This window comes from Eptesicus fuscus, chromosome 6 (assembly GCF_027574615.1).
Source record: "Eptesicus fuscus isolate TK198812 chromosome 6, DD_ASM_mEF_20220401, whole genome shotgun sequence".
In the NCBI taxonomy this organism is placed as follows: Eukaryota; Metazoa; Chordata; class Mammalia; order Chiroptera; family Vespertilionidae; genus Eptesicus; species Eptesicus fuscus.
Genome location: NC_072478.1, coordinates 85021393 through 85033891, shown reverse-complemented (window position 1 = coordinate 85033891; position 12499 = coordinate 85021393). Strand labels below are relative to the sequence as shown.

Below are 12499 nucleotides of genomic sequence, written 5' to 3'. Positions count from 1 at the left end.
ACATAAGAACTATGTTTCACTAATTTGCATGTCATCCTTACACGGGGGCCATGCTAATCTCTGTGTAGTTCCAATTTTAGTATATGTGCTGCCCAAGCGAGCACAGGTATTTTGTTTGTTTGTTTTGTTTTTGTCTCTTCGTCCTGCTTGCCTTCATAGGAAAGCAAATGGGAGCAAACCTGGCCATCGGCATTTCTAGGTTTTCATTTTACCTGCCTAGTAATTTCAGGGGGAGGCTAGAAATTCCCTGGATAGTTCCAGCCAAAGAGACTGACTCTAATTGGTCTGGCTCTAGTCATGTGTTTTCACCAGGAAACTAGTCACTGTGGCCGGGAGACTGGCACTGATGGGTCACACCTGGTCACATGGCCAGTCCTGAGCCACCTGAACCATGTGGACTCTCACTAACTCAAGGAATATTAATTTGTGATATCAGAAGACGAGGAGATGGCTGCTGGGCAGGCAAAAGCAGCAGATGGTCCATCACTAGTCTAAAGCCTGAAGGGCATGGATGCTCTGCTCAGCAAAGTGTCTGTGACCAGGATGGGACCGGAGGGGGGGGGGGAGTGGGGTGGGGGGGGGAGAAGGAGATCTGGGTGCTAATTTCTGATGAATTGCTTTTATGTATGAGGAGCCCCTCTTGGTTTGGTAGACCGATGCTGCCAGTACAGGAACATAGAAGCTCAGAAACCATACTAAAAGCTACTCTGAACACATAGTTATTTCAGCTTGAGGTTCAAGGTCTGATGATTAATAAGCTTTGACTCAGCCTTTGCCAGTTGGAGCATCATCCCATGCACAGAAAGGTAACCAGTTCAATTCCAGTCAGGGCACATACCTAGGTTGTGGGTTTGATCCCCAGTGGGGGCATGTACAGGATGCAACTGATCAACGTTTCTCTCATCTCTATCTCCTCTCTCTCTCTCCCTCCTTCCCACCTCCATTCCTTTCTCTAAAATCATTAAAACAAACCTTTGAGGATTAAAAGAAATATCAAGCTTTAGGCCATAGTCCCATTTTCTGGCTCAAACTCAGGATTGGGGACTCACCTCTTCCTGCTCCTGACCAGGCAGCAGCTGAGCTCTGTTTAGGACTAGCGTGGGTTAAAGGGCACGGTCAGTGCTCACAGTGAACTCAAGTTACAGGGCTCCAAAAGAGATGGAGCAATTTTTAAAAAAATGTCCTTGCAATTCGCACATTGACTAACTTCCACACGCCTGCGGGCTGGAGGTATCCTAGGCGGAGTCACATTGACCAGGTGGGGAATGAGAACACTGCATAGGACTAACAGGATCCCTCTGGTTTCAAAGAACTTTCTGGAATCAGCTCTGGGACCCTCAAGCCATCACAAAGGGAATACTAACCATGAACAGGAAGTGGAGGTTGAAAGGGCCAAAGCAACCTGCAAAAATGACGTCACTTAAGGCTGGCACCCTTCAGAACAGAAGAGGCCTAGATCCTGCCCTGCGCTCCAATGGCAGCTGAGAACATGACAGACGATTGAATGTGACCTAGGTAGCAGGGCACCCAGCACGCAGGATTTCAGAGCCCACATGGCTTACAGGAGCCTCTCTTTCAGGACAACCCCAGGGAACCAGCTGGCCTGACTGCTAAGATGTGGGTCTGAGGGGTAGTGAAGGTCCCTCTATTTTCTCCTAAGGCAGAAGTTGCTTCTAGTTGCAGGAGTTCAGAGCTGCTACTCTCTTCCCGTCCTAGAGTACGGGTCTTGAAACACCCACCTGCTGCTTTGGTGGATGGAATGGAGCAGGAAAATGATGTTGAGGGGAAGGAAAGCAGTGTGCTGGCAAAAGGTGCACAGGCTATTATTCATGGACTAGAGGCCTGGTGCACACATTTGTGCACCAGTGGTGTCCCTTGGCCTGGCCAGCAAGATCGGGCTGAAACCGACTCTCCGACATCCTCCAAGGGGTCCTGGATTGTGCAAGGGCACAGGCTAGGTTGAGGGACCCCACCGGTGCATGACCAGGGCCGGGGAGGGACTGCAGGAGGGCTCCAGGGCATGTCTGACCTGTCTCGCTCAGTCCTGATCGTCGGGACCCCAGCAGCAAGCTAACCTCCCAGTTGGAGCATCTGCCCCCTGGTGGTCAGTGCACATTATAGTGAGTGGTTCAGTGGCCTTAGCATATCATTTGCATATTACACTTTGGTTGAACAGGTTGACCAGACACAGCATATTAGGCTTTTATTATATAGGATTATGGTCCTGGTGAAAGGCAACATCTGGAATTCTGGCTTGTGTTCCCTAAGGTGTGAATGCTAAAGGGGCCAGGTTCTTAGGTTTCACACATGGGGATTAAATTGTGTTGCATCCAATAGTTTATAGAATATCATCTCTGTCACCAGTTTGCCTGGGAAAGGACTTTCCTCATAGCAGGAAATGGAAGAACCAGTGATGTTGGGCACCACAAATCTTCTAGCGCAGTGGTCGGCAAACTGCGGCTTGCAAGCCACATGTGGCTCTTTGGCCCCTTGAGTGTGGCTCTTCCACAAAATACCATGACCTGGGCGAGTCTGTTTTGAAGAAGTGGCATCAGAAGAAATTTAAGTTTAAAAAATTTGGCTCTCAAAAGAAATTTCAATCGTTGTACTGTTGATATTTGGCTCTGTTGACTAATGAGTTTGCCGACCACTGCTCTAGAGAAAACCATCATCACACACACACACACACAGCTGACAAAGAAGGGTCAGTGGCTGACTGTATACAGAAGACGTTTTAATCACGCAGGCACATTTACATTATAGATGCTACAGCTGAACAGAACCGTGTGTTTCCCATCCAAGGTCTGCCTGTTCACAACAGCACAGACAACTGCAGTTTGGAGGTTTCACAGCAATATTTACTATCAGACACAGACACGCGGAGCTTGTCAGAAGCAGTAATCACAGGCAGGCAGAGTGGGGAAACAGGATTTTGTGTAGACACAATGCAAGGATAACTGAGTGCTGAAACAAACCCGCTGTGCTCCTCATGCCTTTTCATTCAGCTTTGGAAGAATTGAAGCTTTAGCGTTACTGCATCAGCCCAAAGCAGCAACACTGGCCCCGCCAGCTGTAGTACCATTCTTTCTCGATACTTACTTATCGGTCCATTCAATCTAGACAACCTATGATGGTCTAGTATCTAGTCACTTCTGGTTAAAATTTTCCTATCAGAAGAAGCCTAACAACTAATTAATTTAATTATCCAAATTAATTTAACCATGCTCTGTGCTGCTCGACATCTCTTCCTTCCCTAGCATTGATCTCAGCCCAAACCAGTGCTGCCATCCAGGTTTGTTAGCCATTAACAGTATTCAGGGACAGTTAGGACTGTGGCCTGGGTCACAGAGCTCCAATGCCCCGCTCATCCACTAGAGGTCACTGCATGCACCGGGACGGTGGCCAGCTGCAGCGCTGGAGTGTTATAAGCAGGAGGTTCTGTCTTCAAAACCTGCTCAGACTAGATGCTCCACCAGATAAGGGAGGAAGCTGTTAGGAGGAAAGGATTCCAGGGATATGAGACAGAAAAACGCAATAGTCAGTGTTTTCTAAAATTCTTAGCCCTGAGCCCTGGTTGTCACAAATCCCAATGAGACATGTTCCACAATGTAGGATAGTAACTTTCAGCTTTTTTTAGGGGCAAAAAGCAGAAGGTCTGATTTTAATAGTAGCAATCATGGTAAGGACTTAGGCATCCTTTAGTTTTTGGAAAATTGGTTTGTCTTAATATATAACAGTGGAAGGTATTTATAATTAGTCCTTATCTACACTGATGGATGCAAAGCTCTTTCTTTTCTAGCTGGAAACACATTGCGGGGCTGCAACCTGATTAAGACTGGAAATCCATGCCACCTCTCTGAGGCAGTGTTCTCTGCTCAGCGGGTCCTTGGTTCCTGAACGTCCATCAAGGTGCTTCAGGCACAGGCGTAGCGAGTGCGTTGGGTTCCTATCGAATTTTCCACTGTGCAGACGTGAAATGGTACGAATGATGAGCTCTCATCCCAGTGGAGACCCTACCAACCCCCTCGCCCTTTGCTAAGTGTTTCCCAATGCCTCCCCTTTGGGTTGATGCATCCAGGGTCATAGCAAGAGGAGGAAGCATTGACTAGGGAGTCAGGCCAAGCACATCAGGGCTTGAATCAAGGCAAATGAAAAGATGGAAGTTGGTAAATGTGCAGGTGGCCCCTGGTCCCCTGGAGCAGAATCTGGTCATCTTGTCAACCCATCCCTCTCCTTGTGAAATTGAGTCAGGGCAAGCACTTAGAATTTATAGTGTTCGGAGGAAAACAAAATAGCATAGACACGGTGTGGAAAATGTACAGAAAAGGAATCCAACACACAGAACAAAGGAGCTGGTTTTAATTCTTAACAAAAGGATGGCTGCTGTTAAAGTAGGCAGGCACTGTTTCACAGCTCCGCCAGAAATGCTGGGCCTATCAGTTTAGTGAGGAGATTACTGTAAATGCCGAGTTAAAATTCAGCACTGGCTTCTACCCATGCCGAGATGCCCTAGTGCAAACCCCTCCTGGAAAAGTCTGGTGTAGCAGGTGGCTGCAGCTGGGACTTCTGCCTATGTCCACGTGTCTGGTTTCTCAAATGGGCCAGTCTGGTCTCCCCTAGTGCCAGCTTAACACCACCTTGGTGATGCCCACACTCTCCATAAAGAAGGACAATGGTGGCCAAGAGGTTAAAACAGTCCCCCGTCAAGACTATTCACTTCTTGACTCCCTAGGCAGTGGCATTTGTAGGTGGCCCAAAATAGTTCCTCTGCAAAGATCTTCAGGAGAGTGGAGATACATTACATGCACATCTCATGTAGCTGAATTAACTTGGCGATTTACAAATACATAAAGAAAATATAAAGGAAAACAGTGAGCCATCAATCATACTTTAAGTAATTAGGTGATCCTACCTGCCATTCTTCAGTGAGCACAAGGCATTCCCTTAGTTCCATGACCCTTAACCTCACAGACATGTACACATCCATGGTTCTTAGTGTAATTCTACTCTATAAATGCATGTGTAATTTGTTCAATGTTTTTATTCATCTGATGTCAGCCAAAAACAAAGGTAAACAGCAAAATCAAAATGAACAAAAAACGGGGACTTGTTTCATTGTTGACAGGTGGCTCACTATCCTGGCTTCCCAAAGACAAGATACCCACCATACATTATGGGTAATCTCAGGGAATTTTCAAGGGTAAATTTTACTGTTCAAATTCACTGCACATTCTAACTGGGACTGTAACTCCCAAGTAAGACACGCCACTGTACTGCAAGGTGGACATGCTATCTATGTGACAAGTCTTTCCTGATCCCCTCCAGATATAGGTCTCTGATTATCTTAAGAGGACCATGAGCTCTCAAAGATTGTGATTAATGGAAGAAGGCAAGTGGTGTGCTCATAAATATCTAACAATGGCTTGCTGGGTGTGTGTGTGTTGGCGGGGGCGGTGGGGCGGGGGGGAAGCCTTGATTTGTAGCATTGGCCAATTTCCATGGTGTAAATGCCTCATCATCACCAATTTCAACTTCCCAACTTCACGTCACTGTACAGGGTGTTGGGACAGATGTGCATAGCAGGCTCTTGCTAGCTGGGATAAGCTGATGTGGTGTGTCACTTTGGCATAGCACTGGGAGGCCCAGGTAAGTCTGTTTCACTTTAATCCAGTCCCATTCATTTCTTCCTGGTTGGATTCCTTATTCCTATTCAATCAGACTGGGGGATTGCGACCTCTTTATTAAGTTTCCTACCCCCTCAAACACCTCAATCACCCACCTATGTCCATTTGTCCATCAGTCACAGTGTAACTAGAAGAAGTGGAAAAATAAATCTACATCCAAATAGTCCTTTAGAAATAAAAATAAAGGCTGTTTAGGACAACAGTGGTTGCAATAAAAAGGCAGAGGAGAGCTCATGTAGTAGAGCCCTCTCATTAAGAATAAACCGAAGCAGAGAAAGTGGTTAAGTGACTTGCTCATGGTCACATGGTTTGTTAGTGGTGTAACCAGTTCCCAGGAGCCCAAGGAGCTCTTCATTGTTTCGAGCTGCCTCCCTCAAAGGTAGGCATTCACGTTTTCTAAGGTGTGTGCGGTGTGCGGAGGGAACTACCGTCAGCTCATCCTGCTGTGGAAATCAGAACTTGCTGGCCTGAATGGCAGGAAATGTCCCAAGAAGAAGATGTTGATGACTCAGAGGTTGTTATTCTGACCATTTTCTTCTTGTGGGTCTTTGGTCTGTTCGAAGGCTAGATTTGCTTGTCTTTTATTGAAGTCCCTTTTTACTCTTAAAAGGGGAAAAAAAGAAAGAAGGATTTATTCACTGAAAATAAAGAGAGGTAAACCTTTGAAATGATAGCATTAAGCCCAACAATTTATAAAGAGGTCAGGGAAACCTTAAAAACATCATAGATTTGAAATGTTTTAAGTCCCAATTTCTCAGGCCTTCCCATCAACAGAAACTTGAAGCTCATTTACCTACTACAATATTTGAAATTTCTTACAAAAAATAAAAAGGTTCCTGAAATTCCCAAATTTTCTATTATGGATAAGCATCATTTTTGTAATTAGAAAGAATAAAAAATGTTAAAAATAAATTAAGGCTTTGCATGTAAAGTCTGGCTTGAAACACTCTATCATTTGCTGGGCTGCTGTTCTTGCAGGAGCTACCGACTTACTTTTCCCTGTTGAAAATGATGAATTCCTTTTGCACAGAATCAAGGTGCTCTTGAAGAAGGCCCATCTTCCAGGTGAACATTGAAAAAAAGAGTAGAGATATAGTTAGTAGATCAATGAGGGTCCTCAAACAGCCAACACCTATTGAGTGTCTGTTCACTGAATGGCCCAATCAAAGAATGCATCCTCAAAACAGATGCTACCTCAAAGTTTGTAGCAGGAGTGAGACCCCAACCAGAACAATAGGGCAGCAAATAGGGAAGAAAGAGCAAGAGGATAAACTACATCAACACACTGTTCCCCACAATGAGCCCGCAGGGAAGACTTGGGTTATGGTTCATGACCTTGATGTCTTTCAGCCAAGCAGCCCAAGAAGAAACCATGGCTGCAAGCAGGGTGGGGACAAGGGCTTATTGAGCTAGTTACCTGCTCACCTCTTGTCTCCTGGCCCTCATGTGAAAGGTTTGGAGGTTCTACTTGAATTTAATGAACAGCCTAGAAACATTGCTTCACACTGAATTCCTATCGAATGTTCCCCTCAATGACTGTGCTGGGGTTCATGAACTAGACCTCAGGGGCAGCAAACAGAGCTGTCCATATCTGTGACCTCTCACAGACATGCAAACCATTTGCTTTGCTGTTTCATTGTCTTAGCTTTCAACACCAACCAATGACTTGGCCATCATCATGAGAAAATTGAACCTTAAAAAAATAATACTCATCGGGCCCAGGACAGTGTCAGCCCCAGATCCAATATTTTAAAAGTCTGCAACAAAGTACTTCCAAATTACTTCTGATGAAAAATATTCTCTAAGAAAAAATGCCATTCCTTCCTTTTTTAAAAAAATCTAGGAATTAGAAAAAGCTATATCTTCAAGTATAATTTTAACACTAAAATATTACATAAATATATAAACAAAATATTACATAATATTTAAAAGTATATTTATTTACATAATATTTTGTTTATCTATTTTATATATGTATATGTTTATATATTTATATACATATATATGTATGTACTTACACATTAAGTACATATATAAAATATTTTTTGTATATGTAAAAAAACACATTTATATAAACATATACAAATATAAAAAGTTATATAAAATGTAATATGATAAAAGGCATTTACAAAAAACCCACAGCTAACATAGTGCTCAATGGTAAAAGTTAAAATCTTTCTCCCTGAGATGGGGAAAAAAACTAAGATGCTCACTTTCACCACTGCTATTCAACATTGTGATTAGGCAAGAAAAAAAATAAAGGCATCCAAACTGGAAAGGAAAAGTATTTCTATCTGCAGATGATATATATATATATATATATATATATATATATATATATATATATATATATATATATATATACTAGAGGCCCGGTGCAGGAAATTCGTGCATGGAGGGGGGTTGTCCCTCAGCCCAGTCTGTACCCTCTCCATTCTGGGACATCCCTCTCACAATCCAGGACTGCTGGCTCCCAACTGCTTGCCTCCCTGCCTTCCTGATTGCCCCTAACCGCTCTGCCTGCCTCTCACAATCCAGAACTGCTGGCTACCAACAGCTTGCCTGCCTGCCTTCCTGATTGCCCCTAACCGCTTCTGCCTGCCAGCCTGATCACCCCCTAACCACTCTGCTGCCAGCCTGTTTGCCCCCAACTTCCCTCCTCTGCCGGCCTGGTCACCCCTAACTGCCCTCTCCTGAAGGGTTGATCACCTCCAACTGCCCTTCCTTGCAGGCTTGGTCCCTCTCAACTTCCCTCCCTTGCAGGCCTGGTCCTTCTCAACTGCCCTCCCTTGCAGGCCGGGTGCCTCCCAACTGCCCTTTTCTGCTGGCCATCTTGTGGTGGCCATCTTGTGTCCACATGGGGGCAGGATCTTTGACCTATTGCAGTGATGATCAATCTGCATAGTAGTCTTTTATTAGATAGGATAGAGGCCTGGTACAGGGGTGGGGGCCAGCTGGTTTGCCCTGAAGGGTGTCCCTGATCAGGGTGGGGTACCCTTGGGGCGTGGGGCGGCCTGAGTGAGGGGCCTATGGTGGTTTGCAGGCCGGCCACGCCCCCTGGCAATGCAAGCGGAGGCCCTGGTATCTAAAATTTATTTTCCTTCTACAATTGAAACTTTGTAGCCTGGAGCAGAGCCAAGCCTGGGGCTCCCTCCGAGGCCCGAAGCCATTTGTGTTGGGTTTATAATTGAAACTTTGTTGCCTTAAGCGGGTGGGCCTGGCCAGGGTGTGCGGAAAGCTTTGCTTCCCCTGTTGCTGGCGGCAACCCTGGCCTGCTCTCTCAAGCTCCATTCTGCCACCATTTATTTGAATTTGTTTACCTTCTATAATTGAAACTTTGTAGCTTGAGTGGAGGCTTAGGCCTGCAACGGCTGGCAGAAAGCTTGGCTTCCTCTGTTACCTAGGAAACCTTGCTCTCTGTGGCTGTAGCCATCTTGGTTTGGGTTAATTTGCATGCTTGCTCTGATTGGATGGTGGGCGTGGCTTGTGGGCGTGGCTTGTGGGTGTGTCGGAGGTATGGTCAATTTGCATATTTGTCTATTATTAGATTAGATGTGTGTGTATACATATACACACACACACACACACACACACACATATATATAGAAATATATATAGATATATATCCCAAAGAACTCACAAGAAACTACTAAAGCTAATAAATGAGTCCAGCAAAGTTGCTGTGTACAAAATTAACATAGAAAAACCAGTTGTTTCTGAACACTAGTAATTAATGATACAAAAAAGAAATTAAGGAAACAATTCTATTTCCAGAGTATAAAAAAAAAAAAAAGTCCTAGGAAAAGTTTAAACAAGGAGGTGAAAGAGTTGTACTCTGAAAAGTAAAAAACATTGCTGAAATTGAAGAAAAAAGCAATGGGGCTTGGAGTAGTAACAATTTCGAAAATAGTGGTAGTGGATGTACAACATTATAAATGTACTTAATGCCACTGAATTGCACACTTAAAAATGGCAAATTTATGTTATACACATTTTACCCATATAAAACAGTTAAAAACGAAATGAAGATGAAAAGGATGTGAACGTCTCTGATTAGTAATGTAATGGTCTGTTTTCATTATGGGCAGAGCCACTTCTTGGTAAGTGATTCTAAGGTTGATATGAGACTTGGGGGAAGGAGAAAACTGCTTTTTTTCTTTTGTTTGATATTAGAAAGTGTTGGGGTCTATGCTGTGGGTAAGTGCTCATAGCCTTTCCCATCGGGGGCGGCAGGCAGGCTTACTGCTTCAACCTGGTGGCTGGAAGGTAAGGACTAGGACAAGAGGGGACCACAGGAAGATTTCTCATGGGTGGAACTTGACCTTGTGACTCTAAGAACAGAAATGTTCAGTTTCTGCTGTTCAGTCATAACTTTTTCTTTCCTTTTTTGAATGTATTGAATCACTTACTGAGGTTGGGGTGCCACGAAGATAATGATGGGTAAGACTGACCTGGTCTTCACCCATAGGAAGCCTTCATTTTAGTGGGACCGAAAAAACCCACACAAACATCTACATCAAACATTTATAAACTATGTTAATGTCGTGAAGGAATTAAAAATAGGGGCTAAGACAGTGATGGTGGCCGGACTTCATCTTTGACAAGGTGGCAATAAGGGCGGAAAGGATGAGACGAAGCCTCCTATGTGAAGATCCAGGACATTCAGGAAAAAGGAGGAGCAAGGGTCTTGAAGAAGAACAAAACCTATAGTGCTTGAGGGTCAGACACTTCAGGCCCTATGTGGTTGGAGGGCAAGGATGGTGAGTTCCAGGCGATCATGGAGAGCCCAGTAGTCATGGTAAACTGTTATTTGCAAATCGTTGCTGTCTCTCAAACTTTAGGAACTGTACGTATAATAAAGATGATATCTTGTATTTGTTACATTTGAGGCCTCTATCCAGCTTGAGTCAAACTATATAGGGACATAGAGAGGGGTAAGTCTGGAGAAGCCAGTTGGTGATGATGTGAAGAACAGATCATTAGGAGGAAAACGGTCAAAGTGCACAGCAATAAGCAAGATAGGTTGTGGCACAGCTAAGCGCTCTTTGCAGGACCCTAGAAAACACTTAAGGCTGGGGATCTGGCAAGAGGCCAGCCTGTGAACAAACAGGATGTGGACTTCGGTTGGCCTTTAAAGGGTCTAGTGGTTCCTAAGGACTAGAGAAATGCAGGATTTGTTTGCAGAGCTAACAAAACTATACAATCCTTGAGAACAGGAATGTCATTGGATGCAAGAATGATATTCATAACTACCTCTGATATTTAACATACGACCTGGAAGTTAATAGGTGCCCAATGAAAGTAGCCTAAATAAATGGATGGAGGGATGGATGACCATTAGTTGAATGGGTAGGTGGATGGATGGAAGGATGGGTGAATGAGTGGATGAATGGGTAATCATTAGAGGCAAATTGAATGTTTATTTCTTCTCCACCATTATAATGCATATTACCACATGTCTAAAATCCTACTAAATCCCTATAAGTTGCTGTATCGAGATCTGAGCTCTAACTCTGACAGAATAATATGGTTAAAAAATCAACTCAGCCTAAAAATCCCAAAATAGTACTTGACCATATAAGAATTCCATCATTTCTGCTCTCTATTCTACTAGCTCTGGTAGCATGAAATTTTGCTTATAGCAAAGAACAGACACCACCTCTAGGGCTGGCTGCTCCCAGCAGGACTGAGGCCCCAAAGAGCCATGCATATACAGACCTATTAGTACCTCAGAGATATTGTGGGTTCCATTTCAGAGCACCACAATGAAGCGAGTATTGCAATATAGCAAGTCGTAATATTTTTGCCGGTGGAGAGTCTTGCCTTCAATTTGTAAAAAACACAACATCAAAGCAAAGGGCAAATAAAATGAGGCATGCCTGTGCTTTGAAACCTAATCACCTGGCCTGAGCTTGGCCGATCAGAGTCTCTCCCAGAAAATTGACAATTTTGAATTGAGAGCTGGGAGAAGGTACTAACTGAATCAAGTTCACGACAGAGCTAGAAAGCCCACAGGGAAACGTTGCTGCTAGGATGCCCAGGGCTGCCTAGCTGTTCAGCTTCTCGGCGCATTCACAAGGCTGCAAAAGCCAGGCGCTGAGAGGACCTCCCAGCAGAAGCTCTCAAAGGAATGCAGCCATCCTGAAGGTTCCCACGGGTTGGGCAGGGACCTGCTCACCTGAGAGGAATCACATTTCCTCATCTCCTTCTCCTTCTTTGCCAGACGCTTCTTTTTCTTATGAAGAGGTTTGGACTCCAAAATCATTTCTTCGAGTTCAAAGGTGGGGTCGCAATTCAGCCTGCCTTTCTGCAAGGAACACAGGTTGGCTCACTCCCTAGATCCCTGTATCATTCCAAACTACACCTGAGCGAATGTGGAGACAGACACGTGGTCCTAAAGGAGCATTCCAAGGGTACTGAGCTAGGATTCCCACGCTAATTTTGGATAATGTCTTGCCAGCATTGTTTAGCACATTCATTAATTTTATATTTTGTTTATTTTTCTAAACTCCCATGAGCCTCCTGTGGGTTGAGTTGAGAGGAAACCAATGACAATTATTTTTCTAAAGTTTGACCTTTTGGGTTCTGGGTCTCAACGTTATGCTCTAACGATCACATAGACAATTAGAATCACTTGAGTTTGCTCAGCTTCTCAGTTCCCCAACTGCACGTGAGAAAATTGCACGTTTCACAAGCTCCCCACGTGATTCTGATTCACAATTAAGCCAGAGCTGTAGGTGGAGGGCCTCTTGATGCAGAGCTGATGGTTACTTGTTGAGGTGCGGGTTGTGGAAGCAGCAGGAGGGTCCAGTGTC

The 12499-nt window shown here is 44.4% G+C and overlaps 1 protein-coding gene and 1 non-coding gene across 2 annotated transcripts in view; both read right to left on the bottom strand.

Moving 5' to 3' along the window:
* On the bottom strand, positions 1 to 104 carry LOC114233511 (U6 spliceosomal RNA). The gene has a single exon (XR_003619656.2). It is a non-coding gene; the product is annotated as a U6 spliceosomal RNA (small nuclear RNA).
* Positions 105 to 5962: 5858 nt separating this feature from the next.
* Positions 5963 to 12499, bottom strand: part of STK32A (serine/threonine kinase 32A) — a 69410-nt gene continuing 62873 nt past the window's right edge. The window contains exons 9-11 of the mRNA XM_054717022.1: positions 11863 to 11991; positions 6678 to 6742; positions 5963 to 6286 (exon numbers count right to left, since the gene is read on the bottom strand). Of these exons, the coding sequence (XP_054572997.1) occupies positions 6193 to 6286; positions 6678 to 6742; positions 11863 to 11991 (288 nt within the window). The 3' untranslated portion in view covers positions 5963 to 6192. The remainder of the gene's footprint in view (positions 6287 to 6677; positions 6743 to 11862; positions 11992 to 12499) is intronic.